General features: G+C 38.5%; 1 protein-coding gene across 3 annotated transcripts in view; it reads right to left on the bottom strand.

Moving 5' to 3' along the window:
- Nucleotides 1-23,116, bottom strand: part of herc4 (HECT and RLD domain containing E3 ubiquitin protein ligase 4) — a 98,577-nt gene that overhangs the window by 20,232 nt on the left and 55,229 nt on the right. For 2 of the 3 annotated variants that reach the window (XM_060841847.1, XM_060841846.1), the window contains exons 12-20: nucleotides 22,733-22,844; nucleotides 20,164-20,353; nucleotides 18,610-18,782; nucleotides 18,342-18,461; nucleotides 16,337-16,435; nucleotides 12,536-12,703; nucleotides 8,754-8,897; nucleotides 3,152-3,318; nucleotides 248-314 (exon numbers count right to left, since the gene is read on the bottom strand). In XM_060841847.1, the coding sequence (XP_060697830.1) occupies nucleotides 248-314; nucleotides 3,152-3,318; nucleotides 8,754-8,897; nucleotides 12,536-12,703; nucleotides 16,337-16,435; nucleotides 18,342-18,461; nucleotides 18,610-18,782; nucleotides 20,164-20,353; nucleotides 22,733-22,844 (1,240 nt within the window). The remainder of the gene's footprint in view (nucleotides 1-247; nucleotides 315-3,151; nucleotides 3,319-8,753; nucleotides 8,898-12,535; nucleotides 12,704-16,336; nucleotides 16,436-18,341; nucleotides 18,462-18,609; nucleotides 18,783-20,163; nucleotides 20,354-22,732; nucleotides 22,845-23,116) is intronic. The other variant, XR_009645863.1, reaches the window with a different exon arrangement.

The following is a 23,116-nucleotide window of genomic DNA, read 5'->3' as shown; positions in this document are numbered from 1 at the left end:
CGTAGTCAGTATTAGCATAATCCACTAGCACCATGCTGTCAAGATGCAACCTTTGCTTAACTACTTTGTGTAAATATTTATTAGAAACTTCTCATCAACTTCTCATAAATAAGGGTGAAATGGTTAAACTTCCCATTGTAGTGGCATGACATAGTATTATTCCCACCTCTGTGATTCTGATAGAGCAAGAAATAGGTTTGAATATGTTTTAAATAAATAAAACAATCTAACTCAAGTAATGACTCACCGTAAAGTTGAGGGAGAAGATGTCTTCCACAGCCTCCTCTGGATAATCTAACAATTGCTGCATACTCCTGTACAAAAGTACCGATTGATAGAAAGCTAACTGATTTGCTAACGCAAAGAATCATGACATCAACACACATATGTGAATAGAAAGACAACTGAAGAATTTGAGAGATTTATGAGATCTAATATATTGACTGCAAACACATACTTTTCATTAAAAAAAACAGAAGCCTGATGGATGGGGACCAAAATGGAACACATATCTGGAAGAGCTGTGGAACAGCACGAGGCCACAGAAACACACAGTCAGGCCATGGAGTGATTGGTTTTAGAAAATCTACGTTTGTTTCCCTGATATGGTTTTTGACCATAAGCCAATATATAATCGGTGAGCACAGGGAAGAGCACTAAACTAGACTTAAACAGAGTAAGAATACTGGCAGAATTTTGAAGCCTCAAATTTAAAGGGCTAGAATGTGGGAGGCTAGCAGAAATGTATTAGAGTACAGCCAGTCCCCAGGTTGAAAATGGGTTCCATCATTGATTGCTTTACAAGTTGGACCACGATGCAAGATAATAGCAGCCATTTATAAGTACTTATGCTTACATGTCAGGTCTTTAAATTTTTAAAATGCATATGGGGATCACATTCGTAAGTTGGATATTTGCAAATCAGGGACTCCTGTAGTCATGCCCAATGGTAACAAAGGCATAGAGTTTTGGCAACACAAAGTGAAGCAGAGGTTGGTGAACTCTGATAGTGTAACAGTGCTGGAAACAGGTGATCTAAGGGAAGCTACAGATATATGGCTGGAACTCATAACTCATGGTAAAATGTGATAAGATTGCGAATCATTGTTCAATCTAACACAGTAGTCAGCTGGAAAGGATGGAATCAGTATCTAGGGAATGCAGCTCTGCCAGGGAATTTGGTATTTACGATATTTAATGAGAGGATGCTGCTGCCTATTTAGTACCGGATGTTGGACAAGCAGTATGTTAATTTACCGATTACAGAGTTGTCGAGATTCATTATTGTCAGAATGCATGTGAAAACAATCAATGTTCAGATGATGCCACTGAGGGGCAGCAGGTAGATGAGAAATCAGAAGGGACCAAGAACAGACTCTTGTGGGACACTTTAGGAAATGGTACAGGACCAAGAACTCATTATTACTTGAAGGAAGATGTCAATGCACGAAGGTACTTCACAGGAGGTTCACTAGATTGATCTAGACATGAGTAGTTGGTCTTACAAAGAGAGGTTGAGCAGTTTTGGCCTATACTTTGTGGAGTTTAAAAGAAAGAGAGGAGATCTAACTAAGGTACACAAGATACTAAAGTAGATTGACAAATTAGATGTAGAGAGGATGTTTATTCATGTGGGACAATCTAGAACAATAGGTCATTGTTACATAATCTGCTATCCTTAATTTAGATGAGAAGTAATTTCTCTCAAAAGGTTCTAAATTTGTGTAATTCACTATCCAAATGTAAGGTGGATGTAGGGACATGGAGATCATCTGAGGAGGAAATGGACAAAGTTTTAATTGGTAATGGGTTGAGAGTGGAAGAGGAAAGTGGTGTTGAGGCCCCGTTCAGCCATGATCATATTAAACTGCAGAGCAGGCTTGAGAAACTGAACTGCCTACTCTTGCTCCTAGTTCTTGTGTTCTTCGCTAAACTGTCAATGTAAATTTAAAATCTGCTTATTTATAATCAACAGAAACATTGACTTCCTTCATCTTAAATGGAAATACTTCCTCAAACTTAAATGGACAAATGTTGAAGAAAACAAAAATGTTTCGATTGGTGGGTTTTATTAGTAATTGGAATGTTTGCATTCCTCAAAAGCTGAAAAAGACAGAGCAAAAGAAACCAACTGCATTCACAAATCAACCTCAAAAAAAGATGACAAATTATTTGTTGCAACATTTTCCTCAAAAAAAATTACAAGTCAGTGTTTCTGGATTCTGCCCTTATGCTGTAGCATTGCCAGACACCTGGATCATTGAGCAATACCAATACAATAACTTTAACTTCTCGTCAGTTGGAAATCTGATTTTCGTTTCTTAGTTTATTAAATTTTGGCTCCAGTATATTATATTCTTGATCAAGTTGAGGGAGACCAATCACAATCTATTGCTAATTTAGTTATTATTATTGCACATTCATTATTTTAAAGAATTACTTTTTGGAATTATTTCTGATTGAGCCAGCAAGAAACACCTTTGCTTTCTAAGTCTGCTCATAGCATGAGAACTGAGTATTTGAATTTGATACTTTGACTCGTGTGACTAGGTGCTCAGAAGGAAAGAATTTGCCTCAAAATTTCGCAAAAATGGAGTTGGACCCTATCGAGGGAGAAGCAATTGGAAATATAAAGAAAGACTTAATAACAGATCAAGAAGCTAAATACTATTGGAATAAAAGCAAGCACTAAAGGTTACAGTTATTCTACTAACAGAATACCTAGAAGCTATAGCCTGGTTGTAAAATTTGGACAGTTCAATATTAGACCCCTGTAATTTTCTCAGAACTAATGGAATGGATGGAGGAGAGAAACAGTTGATAACATTATAGAAAAACCTCAGGATTTACACAATGACAACTACTATTATATCATGCAAATTTTAGGGAATTTGCTTAACTCTTATTTTAAAAACCAAGTTAGCTTAACATGTATTAAGCTAATGTTCTTCGCTAAACTGTCAATGTAAATTTAAAATCTGCTTATCTATAATCAACAGAAACATTGACTTCCTTCATCTTAAATGGAAATACTTCCTCAAATTTAAATGGACAAATGTTGAAGAAAACAAAAATGTTTTTTTTTCCTGCTGTGCATAAAAGATGCTTGAACAAATATAAATTTTTTAAACAAGCAGTTACATTAACTAACCTGCCAACAATCGGCATCAATTCTTTCAGGTCATCGAGGGTAGGCTTCTGGTTTAGCAGTTTTTTATACAAAGCCAGTGGAAAATGAAGGTCAACTATTGTGAAGTTGTAGATTGCAAGACCGCAAACAACACCAATCAGATGAAATAAATCAATTTCTTCAAAAGTCTAAACAAGATAACAAATATTGCTTATTGAACAATATACACATTGAATTATTTAAACATCAAGTTCAGAAAGAAATTAAATCAAGTGGAAGGCAAAAAAACTAATATTCATTAAAAAGAGATATTTATTAGGAAATAACCAGGTTATCCAATTATGTGTTGCAACTTCTCTTGCATATCTACTTCAATTAAAACTTCCGAAATATAGGAATACTTCAAGAGACCATCAGCAAGCTACTCCATTATGTACTCAGGATTGCCAAGAAACCAAACCAAAACAAATATCAATAATGGCCCAACATCGATGAGTTAGAAGTTGGCAGAGAGTTTATATAATGGTTATCTTACTGACTTTAACATGCACATACAATGAACAGGAAAGTGAAATTGACATCCTTAGCCAAGACATTAAAATAGTCATAGAGACACGACATTGGAATTAGTAAGCTTGGAAAATAAGTGAATTGGAAAAGGTATACAAGGTGGCACTTGAATTTACGTAACAGGTTTCAATACCTCAAGCTATCCCAAAACACTTTACAATTAAGTAGGTACTTTGGAAGTGTAGTGGCTGTAATGTCGGGAAAGACAGCATTCAATTTGCAACAGCAAGATCCCAGATTCAAATCTGATACTGACCAAACAATCATTTTAAACATGTTGCTTGAGGGATGAAACGTTGGCTGGGACACAGGGTGCTCTTCCTTTGCACTTGTTTGAAAAGTGCCAAGAATCTTTTACATTCACCTTAGTGGATAATGGGCCCTCAGTTTAATAGTGGTGCTCTTCCAGCACCACTAATCCAGAATCCCTCAGTTTAATACCTCATCCAAAAGACAGTACTTCTGACAGTGTGACACTCCCTCAATAGCACATGAGTACATGCTTAAAACTCTAGAAAGGGGTTTGTACCCACAATCTGACTCAGATGAGTGTTAAATCAGACACGGCTGATACCCTGCAATTAATGTAAGCAGGAGAACAATGGAATATTTAAAAGATTGGTGTCAAGTACTATATAAAAATATGGGATAAAAGTCAGTCAGGATGAAAGTGAAATGGATCTAGGGGTCTTCTGTATTCAATAGTTACCTCATCCAACTACTTCAGAGCAATGAAAAAAGCAAAGTTTTTTTATTCACTCATGGGATGTGGGCACCATTAGCTGGCCAGCATTATTGCCATTGAACAGGTGGCGATGAGCTAAATTCTTTAACCACTACAGTCCATGTGCTGTGGATTGACCTACAATGTCATTAGATAGGGAATTCCATGACTTTGACCCAGCAATACTGAAGGAATGGCTTGGTGGGAACTAGCAGGAGTTGATGTTCCCATGTTTCTGCTGCCCCGTCCTTCCAGATGGACGTTGTTGTGGGTTTGGAAAGTGCTATCTAAGGATCTTTAATAATTTCTGCAGTGCATCTTGTAGAACATACAGTAGCAGCAGTGTATACATCAGTGGTTGAGGTGGATTCTTCTGGATATGGTGCCAATCAGGTGGGCTGCTTTGTTCTATCCAAGTGTGAACAAAGGTAATAAGGTCAACCCAAACTGAGCATCACTGAGGAAGTCGTTGTTGACCAAGTGCTGCTTGATAGCACTTTTGATGACATCTTCCATCATTCTACTGATGATCAAGAATACATTGCTTTGTCCTGCTTCTTATATACAGAACATCTGGACAACTTTCTACATCAATGAGCTAGATGCTAGTGTTGCAGCTATACTGAGACACTTGGCTATGAAAGCAGCAAGTTCAGGAGCACAAGTCTTCCATACTATTATCAGAATGTTGTCAAGGTCCTTGGCTTTTGCAGTATCCAGTGCTTTGACTGTTTCTTGTTATTACTTGGAATAACAAAATGACTGAAGACTGGCATCTGTGATGTTGGTGATCAATGGAAGAGACAGTGATAAATCATTCACTCAGCACTTCTGGTTGCAAATTCTTCAACCTTATCTTTTGCACTGTGTTGGGTTCTTCCATCATTGAGGATGGGAATATTTGTAGAACCTCCTCCTGAAGTGAATATTTTACTTTCCACCAACATTCACAGCTGGAAATGATAGGTCTGCAGAATTTAGATCTGATCCACTGGCTGACAGATCACTTAGTTCTGTCTATCACTTGCACGCCAAGCGGCATAAGCAGCAAGTAGAGTGTTTGGTAGCTTCATAAGGTTGACGCCTCACTTTTAGGTATGCCTGGTAGGGCTAATGAACCAGGAATGATCTCTTGGCTTGATGGTAATGGGTGAGTAGGGAAATATGCTGGAGCACGAGGTTGCAGATTGTGGAGTACAATTCTGCTGCCATTAACAGCTCACAGTCCTAGCACTGGAATCAATGGGTATCAGGGACAAACTCTCCGCTGGTTGGAGTCATCCTTGGTACATAAGAAAACGGTTGAGGTTGTTGAAGGTCAGTTACTTCAGCTCCAGCTCTGCAGGAGTTCCTCAGGGTAGTATCCTAGACGGAACCATCTCAGCTGCTAAATCAATGACCTTCTCTCCATCACAGGTCAGAAGTGGGAATGTTTGCCAACGATCGCACGAAGTTCAACAGATTAGTGATTCCTCAAATACTGAAGCGGTCCATGTTCAAATGCAACAAGATCTGGACAAAATCGAGGTTTGGGTTAACAAGTGGCAAATAGCATTCATGCCACACACAACATGCAATGACCAACTCCAATAAGAGACAACGTAATCACCATCCCTAAACATTCAATGGTGTTACCATGACTGAATCCACCCCACTATCAACACCCTTAAGGTTACCATTGACCAGAAATTCAATTGGACTCATCACTTAAACAAAGTGGCTACAAAAGCAAGTCAGAGGCTAGGAATACTGTGGCAATTAACCCACCTCCTGACTCCACGCAGCTTTTCCACCATCTCCAAGGCACAAGTGAAATAAAATACTGCCCACTTCCCTGGATGACTGCAGCTCCACCAATGCTCAAAAAACTTGATGTCAACCAGGACAAAGCTGCCTGCTTAACTGATCCCACATCTACAAGCATGTACTCCCTCCACCACTGATGCTCAGCAGCAGCAGTGTGTCCTATCTGCAAGGTGCAGTGCAAAACCTCACCAAAGATCCTTAGACAGCACTCTCCAAACCCACAACCATTTCCATCTGAAAAGACAAGGGCAACAGATACATGGGAACACCACCACTGCATCCAAACTTGGAAATACATTGCCGTTCCTTCATTGTCACTCAGTCAAAATCCTGGAACCCTCTCCCTTGGCATTGTGGGCCAACCTACAACATGTGGACTGCAACGCATTAAGAAGGCAGCTTATTACCCAGGTTCGAATCCCACCATGGCAGATGGTGAAATTTGATTTCAATAAAAATCTGAAATTAAAAGTTTAATTGTGACCATTAAATCAATGTCAATTGTCTGGCTCACTGACGGCCTTTAGGGAAGGAAATGTGTAGTCCTTACTTGGTACAGCCTACACGTGACTCAAGACCCACAGCAGTGTGGTTGTCTCTCAACTGACCTCTGGACAATGAGGCCCAACCAGCAATGCCCATACCCTATGAAAGAATTAAAAAAAACACTTTTTCAAAGACTTCCAAATGCTGGCCAGCCAGTGATATCTATGTCAGTCAATGCTGCTCGATCTGTTTGAAATCTACCCTATTTAGCACAGTGATACTGACAAAGAAAACGATGGGGATATTCTCAATGTGAAGGCAGGACTGACTGGTGGCCACTCTTACCAAAACTTTATGAACAGATGCACCTGCAGCTGGTAGATTGGTAAGGATGATGTCAAGTATGTTTTTGCTTCTTGTTGGCTCCCTCACCACCTGTCACAGACCCAGTCTAACAACTATGTCCTTTAGGGCTGACCAACTCCATTAGTAGTGCTGCTGCTGCTGAGCCACTCGGTGTAGACACTGAAATCCCCAAACCAGAGTACATTTTGTGCCCCTGCATCCTCAGTGCTTCCTGCAAGTGCTGCTCAACATGGAGGTGTACTGATTCATCGGCCAAGGGAAGACAATATCTAGCGATCAACAGGAAGTTTCCTTGCTCACGTTCGAAACCATGAGACTTCAATATTGACTCTGGACATCCCAAAGACTCCCAGGGAAACTCCCTCCCAAACGTATCCCATTGTGCTACTACCTTGCTGGGTCTGTTATTTTGGTGGGACATGATACATCCAGAGTTGGTGACAGGGGTGTCTGGAACATTCCTCGAGTATGACTATGTCAAGGTATTACCTGACTCGTCCCTGAGGCAGCTCTCCCAATTTCAGAACTAGCCCCTCGATGTAAGGATGACTTTGTAGAGTCAACAGGGCTGTTTCTGCCATTGTCTTTTCTGGTGCCTACGTCAATGCCAGGCTGTCCATCCAATTTCATTTCTTTGTTCAGACTTTGTAACAATGGATACAACCGAATGCCTTCCAAGGCCATTTTAAAGGGCAGTTGAGAGTCAACTACATACTGTGTGCCTGGAGTCACATGTAGGCTTGACCAGGTGAGTAAAGTATATTTCTGAAGGACATTAGTGAGCTGGGTATGTTTTTCTGACACGGACAATGATTTCATGACCATCAACATAATCTTAATTACAGATTTGTTTTATTGCATTCAAATTTCACTATCTGCTGTGGTGGGATTCGTATCCATCACAGAACATAAACTGACTTTCTGGATTAATAGTCCAACAACAATACCATGAGGCTCTCATCTCCCCATGAATGTTGAAGAATATTGTCAAAACACCAGAATACAAATTAGAGGAAATCATCCTCAAAATTCCACTGCTCCCATCAGAATGTACTGTATCCAATTGAGAAGTAAGGAAAATACAGACTGGAGCAACTTGGGCTTTTTAGCCTTGAGTGGAAGCAATAAGTGATTTTAAAGCTAAATAAAATAAATAAATAATACACAAAATAGACTATTGGACGGAGTAAAAAACCCTGAAACCGTGGAAGAAACACAGGAAACAACTCTAGATTTTTGACAACCAGTGAAGCAAGGCATGCTCATAAAATTACACTTGTAGAACTGTGCAGACTTTATTTTGAAACTAGGAAAATTCTGGATGGTGACATGAGCAGAAATGCGAGAGTCAAATCACATTTAAACTATTTTAATGTTTGTTTCATTTTTGAAAGTTCAATTCTAACTCAGGAGAATGGCTGCCTACAGTTTTAATTAAAATGCAAAAAGGATAATTTTAGTCCATTAATTTACTGGTATCTGTTAAATTTTCAGTTTACATACTGTCAAATTGATTGCATTCTTAGTTAATTAATTTAACATAATGGAGTTTCCTGGAAATTAGAAAAGATGCCTTTGAGATTCTTTACTCAATATGTTTAAGGGCAAAGAATGAGTTTTAGATTAAGAGATATAAAGATATTAAACCATAATTGATTTCAACTTCCATACCTGAAATGAAAACCAGATGAGTCTAGATTCCTCATAATATCGAAACATGCCATACTTAGGGTCTAACAAATCTCTCATAATCAAGAGGAAAAACTCTTTCCGAACACCTCCAGCATCCACAGCTTCTTCTCCAACAAAAATTACCTAAATATGAAAAGAGATGCAGAATTTTAAAACTTCAATCTCTGTAAATACTTCAGAGATCATCAATAGAAAACAATTTGGCAATCTTATCTAAATAGAAAAACATGCTCATTGTATAAAATGCATAATATTTCTTTCCATCAATGCAATGCTTTTTCAACTAATGAGTGCTTTTCACACGTGTACTTCATTTTTTACTATTTTAAGGCTAAGCACACACTAGATGGCATGCAAGAAGTACCATATAGCAGTGCATGAGGAGGAAGTCTAACTGCATTAGATTTGGCATAGCATTCAAAACAATATTCATTGCAAGATGTTTCTGGGTTTTAGCAGCATTGGGATGGTATTCATTTTACATGATATTACGGAGATGGGGAGTGAGTGGGAGAGAAGAGAGAAGAGTAAAGCCAGTGACAGAGAAGGATGTTGCTTGTTAGTACATTGTTAGGAACTATAAACAGCGAGGCATAAGGGAAGTTTAGGCAATACAGGGTCCATCACTACAAGGTTGTGATAGTAGCTAGGACACTGTCTGACTGAACTGCTGCGATAAGGTTAAGTCATTTTGGTACTCCCAAGGCACTAGTTATGAAATATCGGGATATTGATTCAGTAACAATGAAGTAATGCCAACACATGTTCAAACCAAAACTGAGTGTGTTTCAGAATTAATGGCATTTCCATATACTTGTTATTCTTGAATTGGAACATTTAGTGGAAGAAATCTTGTATAACTGTAGCCATGGTAAGCTAATGGGAAAGGAATGCATAACTAAGTTAGTGGATTGCTTGGGATAAGCCGAGATGATGTGTTCTGGATGTTAAATTGCTTGACGATTGACGTTGTTACCGTTCAGACAAGTACAAAAAGTGTCCCATTATACCCCGAGCTTGTGCTACAGTCAGAAAGTGAGCTGTTAACCAAACAGGTTTTAAACATTCTGATTATCTTCAGCAGCCAAAGGATTCAAGAGGCTGGTCTAGTTCACTTCTGGTTTACGGTGGTCAAAATGGATACTGTTAACAAGAAATTTGGTGATTCTAATGCCTTTCAATGTTTGGGCAAGGGCAGAATTGTATTAACTCTTGTTGGAAGTGATGATTGCCTGGGAATCCTTAAATTCCAAACAATCCAAAATGAAACTGCTTATCCTTGTTGTGTATGCCTGTAACTCATTCTCTTACCTAACTCCCTGAATACTAAAAAAAACCTATTCCCTCCATAACTTTAAAAATCAGCCAACTCTGATCGTCTTTGAACTCCCTTACTTCTTACCTTTCCAAAGTCAAAGCCTTCAACTTCAAACCTACTTTAAATCCCCTGATACTTCCCTCAATATTTTACTCATCCTCCTCCTCTCAAAACCAATGAAAACTTAAAACCCATCTTTAACAACTTTTGTTTAACCTTTCTCAAAGGCTCAATGCCAATTACCTTTTCATTGTTCTCTCTCCAGTTTATAAAGTTTTTAAGTCATTTTCTTTCAGAGACACTATATAAAGGTAAGTGCCATCGGTTTCTTTGACAAATCTCCACTAAGTGGAATGTGTACTTTTAAAAAGATATCTACCGAGTGTGATGTCACTTCCTAAACTCAATTCACTGAGAGAAGTGTCAATGGCAGCTGACTGAGTTAAAAATAAAGTAAATGTGGTTCCCGGTTACTCAGGGAAACTATAGGAACGAGGGGGGATTAGGATTTATAGAGGTGAGGAGAATAGTAGGTTAAGGTCAGACTATGTCTGGCTGACTCTGCTTGGGTAGATAGAAAGCAAATTAGGTAATTATGAGTTGGGCTGAATTGATGGTGGAAAAGGGCTAGAAGGACCATAATCTCTGATTTATTAGTTGAGCTACATGCAAGTCGACACAGGGTAGGTAAAATTATACAGAAGAATACTTGCCTCAAAAGATAGTTGTCAGAGAAGTGCATTCCAGTTCTTGGGTCATTGGCACCAGCACCAGGGAAAGTTATTGGGACATGTGAACCATGGGGAGATCAGTCTACTTATAAACTGTCTAACCAGGGAAGTAGAGAGGGTTTAAACTAAATAGTGGAAGCAAAGGATAAAATATTGGAAAGATGTAGTATATCAAAAAGTAGGGACAAGGTAAGAGAGAAAAATATAATGCACAATGTAAAGGTCAGAGAGAAAAACAAAGGAGATCAGGATATAGAACTGGCTTGGATGGAAATAAAGAATTGGGGAAGGAAGTCATGAGTGGGCATTTTCTCCAAGGCCCTCAACAGTAACCACATTGTACTCAAGAAGAAATTACTGGGTACTGGTGATAAAGGGATGCAGTAATCACAGATGAAGTTAATTTATATACAAATTGGGAAAAAAAATCAGATTAGGAGTAGACTAGAATGTTTTTGGGAAAGTTTCAGAACATGCTGCTTTCAGAAACCATCAGACAGCACAATTCTAGACTTGGTATTGTGTAATGTGACAGGTTTAATTAATGACCTCACAGTAAAGGCACCTCTAAGAAACAGCCACGATAATATGATTGATCTATACATTTAGTTTGAAAGGGAGAAGATATTGCCTAAGGATAATATTTTAAACCTAAATAAGGGAAACTTATTGGGGGGGGGCACGAAAGCGGAGTTATCTGAAGTGAATTGATATACTAGGCTCATGGAAGGAGACTGAACCAGGAATGTAAAAACAAGATAGAGTTTTACAGGGAATTATAAAAAGAGATAGTGAAGTCGGTGTTGGGCCTCTAGAAAGTGAGAAAAGTGTGTTAATAGATAGTAAAGAAGTTGCAAATGAGACAAACAAATATTTTACAATTGTAAATGAGGAAAAAAAGGGAGAGGACCAGAAAGGAAGTGGTACTAAGCAACTGTTGGAGCCGCCAGCAGACAAGAATGAGGTAGCCTCCATTCTTGGATTTTAAAAAAAAGGTTGCTAATGAGGTGGTTTATGGCCTTGGTGTTAATTCTCCCAAGTTTACTAGATTCAGGAAAGGTCCCATCCGACTAGAAAGTAGCAAATAAATATCATCTATTTAAGAGGAGAATGAGGAAGAGGAAATTATGGGTCTCTAAAATGGAAGAGCAAATCACTCAATTGACTTCAAGAATGCAGTTCACCAACATTTTCTGTCGGGGGGGACTGTGTTAGAAACGATCAAAAAAGGGATTATAGCTGCACACTTTGGAAAAACTCAAAAGCTATCGGGCAAGTCAGCATGACTGTGAACGGAAAATGTAGTTTAATTAATTTATTGGAGCTCTTTGCAATGTGGATAAAGAGGGATGTGGAGGTATACTACACGTCAATTTCACTGAATAGGAGTAAATGGTGCAACAGCTATAGCCATAGTGCTGTGGTTCCAAGTTAAGTTAAACGCCCAACTGTGATTTGTATTTGGATATGGTCCTTGTATTTGAGTAGGGTTGATAACTATGTGACAAAGAGAGAGAAGAACTCTTCTCATCTGACTCTTCCTTAATGAGTTAAAGAATGATACTGATATTTCCATTGGAGTTCATCTTCTTGAAGACAAAATAATTTGAATATGGAATATTGGGAAGCATTAAACAAAGTTTAAAACTGAAACTAAAATTGGAAAACTAGTTACAAGACCCATCTAGTTTACTATTCACACACAAAACTACCTTCAATGGCTTCTTGAAGTCTACATTTTTGCTTTTCCTCAATACTTCCACAGTGTCTTCAACAATGTGTTCCCTTCGTACAATCAGCACGAGGCAAGGATTAACTGTATCCACCACAGGCATGAAAAAGGATGAAAAATTTTGTCTATGTGCCTGGTCAACTGCCAACTGGAAAGTATGAAAAAGTTAGTTAATTTAATGTTGATTATTATTTTAAAACAAAAGCATAAGCTGAAAGTGAAATATTTACCATGAAAATCAAATAAAACTACAAAAAAAATGTATTTTTTGGAATATAAATTAACTTAAAACCATAAGAAATGTAAAAATTTCTTTCATGGCAGTAAACAAGAACCAATTTCACAGTTCCTCTTTGTCACTGTAAACAGTGAACATTACACATTTAGAATTCAATTAATCAACTGATTTCTAAAAACCTACAAACTACTTGAAGAGTTTACCTATTTATATATGGTTGAGCTAAATTCCAAAGATAACCTCACCTAGGCTGCTTTACCAAGAAAAGAATTGTGTGTCTTGGTCTCTAGATTACCCCTCTCATTCTATGTCCAAGCAACCATGTGTGCCCAGTGAAATCAATGTCTTAATAAACCTCTAAAATGGAAGAGTAAATCACTCAGTTGCATTCAAGAATGCAGTTCACCAACATTTTCTCAAAAGCAATTCAGGATGGGTAATAAATGCTGGCTTTGCCAGTGATGACCACATCCACTAAAAAGAAAAAGTAGTAATGCTAAATACAGTATCTCAGCACTTTAAAAAAACATATTCATGAGGTGAGTATGTCGCAGGCAAAGCCAGAATTTACTGTCCATCTCCTGTTGTCTCCGAGGTGTTGTCAAGTGAGTGACATTGTCTTTGTGGCACAGATCAAGGTCATTCTTGAATTGCTGCAGTCTGAATGACAAAAATAAATCCACAAATGGGACTCTCAATTTTGATCCATAGCATTATAGATTCATGCAGCATTCAAAGAAACAGGCCCTGAGGCCCACCATGTCCATGCCAACCAACAAACACCAAACTACACTTAAGCTGCATTTGGTCCATAGCCTAAGCTCTGACGTTTTCAATTCTCACGTAGATGCCTATTAAATGTTGCAAGAGTCCTTGCCTCCATCATCCTTTCAGGTAGCACATTCCATATGTCTACCATTCTATCAATGAGCTTTTATTTTCTCACATCTCCAGTAAACCTCATCTTACCCTTATGCCCTCTGATTGTAGAAATATCTGCCACAGGGAAGATATTCTGTTTATGCCTCTGAATTTTGTTTTCCTGAATCAGATACCCCCCGCCCCAAACCATCATCCACACACCAGCCTCCTCTAATCCAAGGAAAATAAACCCAGCCTATCCAATCTCACCTCATAACTGAGACTATTCATCCGAAGCAACACTCTGATGAATCTCCTCTGCACCTTCTCCAGTGCAGTCATGTCCTGATAGTGTGGCAACCAGAATTGCACACAGTATTTGAACTGTGGCCTAACCAATGTCTGATAAAGTTGTAACTGTAAAATTGCATCTTGCTGCTGACAGGATGGCATGTAACTTGGAAGGGAAATTGCAGATAGTGATATTCCCATCTGTCTACTACCCTCATACTTGAGACAGGATTGGAAGGAGGAGCCTGAATGAGTGGCTGCTGTGCATCTTGTAAATAATATACACAGCTGCAATTGTGCCTCACTGATCAAGGGAATTAATGTATAATGTGGTGGCTTGAGAGCTGATGGTGTCATTGCTTGAGTGCTGCAGTATCATCTAGACAAGTGGACAAGCATCATTGATAGGAGAGTTAGAAGATTACTTATTCAACATAGAAATCCCAGCATCTGATGCTCTCTCATAGCTATATTATGTGTAAGCTCAGTTATGTTTCTCCTCAGTAATAGCCTCAGAAATGCTGACGTCGAGGCATTCAACAACGGTAGCGTTGTTAAATATGAAGCAGAGGTGGCCAGATGTCCCCCATTAAATAGCATGTTGACTCTGGAACGTCGGGTAGGTGCTCATCCCATCTCGGAGCAATGCAACTCAACAGCTCTGTTAGACAAGTTAACTAATGTTTGCTTCAAGTCTTATGCTGAAACAGAAATATAAAACTAAACATTATGGTTCTTGCTGAATAAAAGGTGGCAGAGTCCATGCACCTCAACTATCTGAGTCTACCCTTTCAATTAATATATGTATAACTGAAAAAATGGAGTTAAAAATCATACAACACCAGGTTATAGTCCAATGGATTTAGTTGGAAGCACACTAGCTTTCGGAGCGTCGCTCCTTCATCAGGTGGACTACCTCCTGATTAGGAAGTAGCGCTCCAAAAGCTAGTGTGCTTCCAATTAAACCTGTTAGACTATAACCTGGTGTTGTGAGATTTTAACTTTGTACACCCCAGTCCAACACTGGCATCTCCAAGTCATGAAAAAAATAGATTCAGTTTTATCATGGAACTGAAACCCTACTTGTATGCAAGACAGATGAAATTAGTTATCCATATGACAAAATACAGGACAGATATCCACCAGTAACCTCAGCCAAGACAAATGAGTTTAGCCACATTGATTTTCATTTTCTCTAGCACAAAGAAATTCACTGGTTTAAAAATGCTTCAATATTTGCATCTGTTACAAAACATTTCTGTGCCTGCACACAACAAAAACTAACAAAGCCAGTCTCTGTACAGATTTATTGCTGCAATGTGGGTTAATTCTCTGACTGGAACAAACACTGATTACATTTTGTGAACAATACTGGTAATGCGTGCGCGTATTGAAAGATCTTCTAAATTCAATACTTTGGATTTGCAACTAGCAAAAATGCTTCAAATAAAGCATGTTTAGTGACATATATAGAACTAAGTCCAAAGATGTGCGGGTCAGGTGAATTGGCCAAGCTAAATTGCCCGTAGTGTTAGGTAAGGGGTAAATGTAGGGGTATGGGTGGGTTGCGCTTCGGCGGGTCGGTGTGGACTTGTTGGGCCGAAGGGCCTGTTTCCACACTGTAAGTCTAATCTAATTTCCTGTGATCAATTCACAATTAGACTTTGGATCAGGTCAGTCTTTTTGGATTTGGAAAGGGCTTCTTGCTCTCAACCGGAGGTCACTGTTCTTTGAGACAGAATTGCTTTCCAATGCATTTAACTCTCTAACAGGAGATTCAGTTATCGAATAGTTATGAAATAAAGATCAACTATCTGGGAAGGATTCCAAAAGTCAAGCATCTTAAATCTAGATACAGATATTGCTTGATGCTATTAATCTTCTATCAAGGCTGCTAATTTCTTAACATGGTACTGGTGAAACAGTACCCTGATATTTTATGTTTGCAGCACGTTTTGTTAAATAAAAGTTTATTTAACAGAACCAGAAGTTGCTGGAAAAACTCCGCAGATCTGGCAACATCTGTGGAGAGAAAGTAGAGTTAACATTTTGGGTTCAGTGACCCTTCTTCAGAACTGATTTTGTTTCTGATTTCCAGCATCCAGAATTCTTTGGATTTTTGTTAAAAGTTTATTTAAATTTTGTCATTTTATTTAAAACAAGCCATTGTTGGTACACAAGACGAACATAAACCGAACCATATTACATTAAATTGGACATTCAAACTGCTTTTCTCTGACCTGAGAAGTTACAGCATTTTTAAAAAAAAAAATTAGCTTTTGATTTGTTTGAAAGTTTCAAAGGCAGCACATTTTTCCAAGTTCTGAACTATTAAGTAAAGTTTATGCAGCTTTTAATGGACTGTATTAGATGAATAGAAAGTGCTCTCACCTGCATTTGTAAGATGGCATCAGTCTGTAAGAGTGTTGTTTTTGCTTGAGCATCAAATACAAATGGATAAGTACAAATTGTAATTGGCATGTCTGGCATCTAAAGAGAATTGTTTAAAATTCAAGTATTCATCACATGGTATTAAGATGTTTCCACTCTTAAATATTAATCAAGCATAATTTGGAAAGCAGTCCAAAAGCTGGATTCCAGATCAAATGCTTCAAACAAATACACAACACAAAAGGGGGATAAACAGGGTAGAAAAAAATCTAGTCGTGTCACGTACTTCAATGTCTAAACAGCAAATTTTGCCAAGATGAGAAAGAAGAATTAATGTTTGGCTGTATAGACTTATATTGTAAAATAATGTAAAGAAAGTAACTTGCATTTATATCACTTTTCAGAATGTATCAAAGTATTTTACATCAAAGCAAGTTTTTCTTTGAAGTGTAGTCATTTTTGGAATGTATGACACCAGAGTCATATTGCACATATTCCACAAAAGGAATGAGAGGGTGATTGACTGCATTCACACTAATCAAATATCCATATTGACCAGGGAGAACTCACTCAGAGTGCTATGTGGCTTAAATGTCACATGACAGAACAAAATTCTCATTTAAAAGCACTTTCTCAATACTGTGTTAAAGTATCAGACTTAAGTATTATAAATTTTATGGGAATTTCATTATCCATGTTACTTGACAGGAAAACCTAGATCACTTGAGACAGGGCACAGCTTATTCTAAGGGCCCTGGATAAAAGACTTGATCAATTTGCTAACTCAAGCCTCAGGACATAGACAGAAGGGCAGGCTGATGTTTCTGAAAATTATTTTTCAGGTTTTTTAATATTTATGAATGATCTTATTGACTAGTGTTATAATATTTTCCCTTTGGAGTTGTATTTTTAATTAATTCATTGGATTCAGTATTGTTGGCAAGGAACAGTATTTGTTGTCATTGAACCAAACCTCGAAATTCTTCATTAACCAAGAAATTTCCAAATTTATCAGCTTGCAATTATGCAGTATTTCATTACATCACTGAATTCTGTGGATTTTGTTCATTTTTTATGTTTCCAATTAGGTTTTTAAACAACAGGTCTTAAAATTAAAAGTGAGCAACTGATCTGGTACGTCTAGTTGGAATATTCCCAGATTGTGAACGTTGTAGAATTGGTGAGATATTTGGGAGAACAGCGGGAGATTGGCAGTGAGGAAATTTCTACTGTTCAGAGCAAACAATCCCATTGTCCAACTAAGTGCCCAATGGCAAGATTCTCGCTTATGAGTGGCAAGAGACCTACTTGCATGTATTAGCATGCATTCAACATCCCCATTCTGACACCTTTGCATCCCATTGATGCACAGCTTCCTATTTTTGCAGCCACTGCATAAAAACTATATAGCAACTAGTCCTCACATGAATGTCAGAGAATTAACCCTGCTCCTTTGACTCTTCAAAGGCACTATCTCAAGGTATGCTCCATAGGCAGTGACAGCACACAGGTCCCATCCAAAAGGGCCTCCAGATCCAGTTGGCAAAACCAGATGCCAATTACCCACTATTTGTTTTGTTCTGTCCTGGGCAAATTAAATGTCTAGGTCAGCCTCAGAATGCGAACACTTGAATGGGGTAAGACTGGCCATTAAAAATGAGGTTGGCACCAGGAATTGTGGGAAGTCCTGGTCAGTAATTATGCCTGTACCAGGTGGGAGAAAATTAATAAGGTGAGTTTGAGAAGATATTCAGAGAAAACTCGTTAGGACTGGAGAAAAACCTCCATGAAAATTACCAAAAATGACACTTTGCCAATTTCTGGTAAGAATCAGCTCCATCCACGATCCTTTGAAGATGGCTTCTTACTGGGGGTGCAGTACTACAGAATTATCCCTCCTGAAAATACATGAATGAAAACTAACAACACTGTAAGAAAAGTGAAACTCAGTTAAGTGGATTTATTCAGAGTTAATTAAATATGGTCATTAGAAACTTTTACTTACAACTCCGTATACTTGATGTTGAATCCAGTTTACATAATCACTCCTGATGTCTATGAGATCTTGCACTTCATGGATATAGAATTTATCATACTGAATGATCTGTCCTGATTTCTCATTTACCTACATTAATAAGTAAAGTGCGGCAAAACAGAATTTCAAAGAAAATTGATTTTAATGTAAATTTAGACAATTATTCCAAAGCATGCTCAATCAAATATCAAAACATTAAATGTGAAGAATTTGCGTAAGCATTTTGCCATGGACTTACCCTATGGAGAATTGCCAATACTTCCAGGGCGGTTTTCAGAAAATTATTCCATGTCCTTCTTTCAGAGTTAGCCATTCCAACCTTAGTTAGTCTCAGAAGAAATACTACAACATCCTTATAAAGTTGCACAATCTTCTGAAAGAACGCAGGTTCAAATGTGGCCCACCAATTTTCTATGTTAATGATGCAGAATTTGTAAATAACTTTGCAATAATATCAAAGCAGAAGGTGTACTATGCCAGTTACTGTAGCTCAGAATTGCTCATTTTCAAGCTCATTAGGCCAATACTGAAAGGATGCAATAGAAATGTAAAATACCAACCTATGTTTTAAATAGTACCCTGCCACCATTTTTAATTAATTGCGAGTGCGATGATGGAAAAGCACAGCAGGTCAGGCTGCATCCAAGGAGCAGGAGAGTCTATGTTACAGGCAAAAGCCTTTCATCAGGAATGAGGCTGTGAGCCAAGAGGTTAGAGAGATAAATGGGAGGGGTGTAAGGCTGGGGGAACAAAGTAATTGAGAGTGCGAATGGTAGTTGGAGGTGGGGGTAATGGGCAGGACGCCGGAGGGGCAGGACGACGGAGGGGCAGGACAGGTCATGAGAGCGATGCCGAGTTGGAAGGTTGGAACTGGGTTAAGGTCGGGGAAGGGGCTGGAATTAGGAAACTAGTGAAGTCCACTTTGATGCCGTGTGGTTTGAGTGTCCCAAAGCGGAAGATGAGGCATTCTTCCTCCTGGCATCAGGTGGTTAGAGAGTGGCGGTGGAGGAGGCCCAGGACTTGCATGTCCTTGGCGGAGTGGGAAGGCGAGTTGAACTGTTCGGCCATGGGGCGGTGGGGTTGTTTGGTGTGAGTGTTCCAGAGATGTTCTCTGAAGTGTTCTTTAAGTAGGCACCCTGTCTCTCTAATGTAGAGGAGATTGCATCGGGAGCAATGGATACAGTAAACGACAGTCATTTACCGCTCCCGATGCAGTCTCCTCCACATTGGGCAGACAGGATGCCTACTTGCAGAGTGCCTCAGAGAACATCTCTGGGACATCTGCACCAACCAACCCCACTACCCTGTGGCTGAACACTTCAACTCACCCTCCCACTCTGCCAAGGACATGAAGGTAATAGGCGTCTTCCACCGCTACTCTCTATAAGTTCACTTCCAATATTTTTAATTATGTAGTCTTAAGGCATAATATGTAAAAGATTAAGAAAAATATGCTGCATTGAAGGAGAACAGCAGAACCCAGGTAGGATGCTGCAAGTGTGTACATTTGGGACTTAGAATGCAGCTGTTTCAATGGAAAACACTTGACATAACAGCTTTGGAAACCTGTTTCACACAAATATTCATTTATCCAGTGCTTTTAAGACAGACAAATATGGCCACTAAAACAAATTCTTGCTTAGTTACAATCACATCTATATTTCTACATGATCAGTCATCAATCTAGATCCCATACTTCACAGACTTAAAATTTCCCAAAATACACAACAGAAATTTTGACCTAGATTGTTAACATTTTTAAAGTAGGAATATTTTTACAAAACATATTTACCAAGTACTTTCAGTGGCACTTTTTCAAGCTTCACTATAGCCATTCCAAATGGAATGGCTAAAGTAACGTAGTTGTTAACGTCATTCATAGGTGGGCACTCTGGAAGAGTAACATAGATTCTCAAGGCCTCTACATCAGGTGGGGAATGAGAAAGTCTTGGGATCAAATTTTTTTCCATACTAGCCGCTATCTAGAGACAAAGCGAGGGATATCGGTTAACAAACAGAAGCAATAGTAATCTCAACTTTTTGAATGCAAAGACACAATTCTAAATCTTTAATCAGTCAGATCAATAATACATACAGGCCAAGATGCAGTGAATATTTACTGTGGCCAAAGACAACGTGACACGCTGCGTCTTTAACAAGGTTACACTGTCCTTTGTTTTCAGAGAGCAAAGGACAGCAGCAATTCCAAAAGGTCTAGGTTTGAAGAGTTTTATGGCTAATTTGATTATAGCATACAGATACTGGCGCAGGCAAAACACTTAAGTTAAAAAAAACTTGCACAACAAAAGGGGAGTGGTCGGTTCTCCCAGCTCAGCTTTTCCCTGGTTTGGTTTGGTTTGAGCATTCTGGTTGTTCACTGTTTACTGAAAGCTGTCAGTCATTTTTTTTTGAGGCTGCTGGTCAAAGAAACAGCTACATGAAAGGTGTTCCATGCTGAGTCTCCCTGCCATCTCTCTCTCTCTTCTAAGACCCTGCATTTGATTTTATCTTTTTTGCCAATGGATGTTTATGGGGATTGGTGTAAGTATTTGGAACAGCATCATTAAGTTGGGATAGTCTGTTGGGTTTTGAGATAGGTTAAGTTATAAGAGTATTTTGTTCTCTTTTGTTTGTGTTTCATTCGGTAATCTTGCAAATAAATTCTGTTTATTTTAAAACCAAGTGGTTAGGCCAGCTGTATCACCCCTGAAATGTCCACTTTATATCTGCTTAAAACAACTCGCAAAGTTAGGGCCTTTGCTACTTCCTTAAAATGCCTGAGGGAGTCTGGCCTGGCGCTGTTTAACAAAATATTTTTGCTTCAGTAATTGAGATCTTCACATCTTACAGTGATGGAATGTTTACCCTAAGAGGATAATGCCCCATTTAATTTTCTATATTATACGAGAACCTCTCTGCTCCACTCTAAGTAACTTAATTTTATAACTTTTGATGAAGAGTTAACACTTGACAGTTAATGCCAATTAGGTTTAGATAAACACATAAAAATTTAACTTTAATATCTATCACTAATTAGAATTATTGGAGTGCAATCCTCGGGTAAACAGGCCAGTTCCCATGAGCAAATATGTATCTTTGCTGTCATCTCTTTTAAAACAGGGCCAAAGTTCCTAATTCTAAACCTCAATGGTCAGTTCTAAAAAACAAGTAAAAGAAAAAAGTGAGGGCTTCCATACTATGTATTATGCAAAACAAATCAATCCTTTGCTAGGATAGTCATTACAATACAACTCATAGTTAAGCATGAAAACTTGAAATAAAATGCAAATCCAATCTTACTGTCCCATATTTCGGAACTAGTGGCTCTAAGAACTTTGCGCAATGTTTTTTAACCCTTAGAGAAATTAAGTTCGCCATGTGTTGCATTTTATTGTATAAGATACACATATATTCAACCAATGAAAATAGTTTTCCACCCTTACTTCATGCTCATGTACACTTCACAGTGAATACACATTACCTGATCAAAAGAACAAAGAAAATTACAGCACAGCAACAGGCCCTTTGGCCCTCCAAGCCTGCACTGATCTAGACCCTCTACCTAAATCTGTCGCCTATTTCCCAAGGATCTGTATCCCTCTGCTCCCTGCCCATTCATATAGCATGATACATCTTAAATACCTCTCCCGCTGGCAACGCATCCCAGGCACCCACCAACATCTGCATTAAGAACCTTTCACACATATCACCTCCCCCCCAAATGTTTCCCCCCTCACTCATGACCCCTAGTAATTGAGTCCCCCACTCTGGGGAAAAAAAGCTTCTTGCTATCCACCCTGTCTATATCTGTCACAATTTTGTAGACCTCAATCAGGTCCCTCCTCAACCTCCACCTTTCTAAAGAAAGTGATCCTGATCTACTCAACCTTCTTCAGAGCTAGTACCCTCCACACCAGGCAACATTCTGCTGAACCTCCTCTGCACCCTCCCCAAAGCATCCACATCCTTTTGGTAATGTGGCAACCAGAAATGTATGTAGTATTCCAAATGTGGCCAAACCAAAGTCTTATACGACTGTAACATGACCTGCCAACTCTTGTACTCAATACCCTATCTGATGAAGGAAAGCATGCCGTATCCCAATCTATCGACCTGTGTTACCACCTTCAGGGTACAATGGATTTGAACACCCATGTCTCTCTGTACATCAATTTTCCCCAGGGCTTGTCCAAAACCCTGATTAAATCTGTAGATGATTAATTCCAAATATCAAAACAAGACCGATGGGTTAAAAAACACATGAACCTACTGAGGGCAAATTCTCAACCAATCTGCTGCGAGAACATAAAGTTATACACTCTTAAAGCTCTATTAAAGACAGACAAATTTGCAAACAATACCTGCTGCAAAATCCGAGGATGGTCAGAATGTACGAGTCTGTGAAATAATAGTCTAGCTGCATTCATATCAATCCCAGAGAATTTGGAACTGGTTTTATAATGATCATCATTACTGAAACAAAAATGCTGTAAGTTAGGTTTGAGATAGTTGAGTGTTCTAACACTTAAAAACAATAATAGTATATATCAAAACATAATGTATTGTTTATTAATCCACTGATGACCCTAAAATTACATTGTATATTATTCTGATGAGCTTCATGTGTGAATCATCAAAAAAAATTTAGATTGATCCAATATTAAACCAAGCAATTGTCCATAAATAATTCCATTATGCAATCCTTATGAAATGAAGAGTCGAAAAAAAGTGACAAAAAAATTGAA

This window comes from Hemiscyllium ocellatum, chromosome 22 (genome assembly GCF_020745735.1).
Source record: "Hemiscyllium ocellatum isolate sHemOce1 chromosome 22, sHemOce1.pat.X.cur, whole genome shotgun sequence".
Lineage (NCBI taxonomy): Eukaryota > Metazoa > Chordata > Chondrichthyes > Orectolobiformes > Hemiscylliidae > Hemiscyllium > Hemiscyllium ocellatum.
The sequence above is the reverse complement of the archived record's forward strand: the minus strand, read 5'-3'. Positions and strand labels throughout refer to the sequence as shown.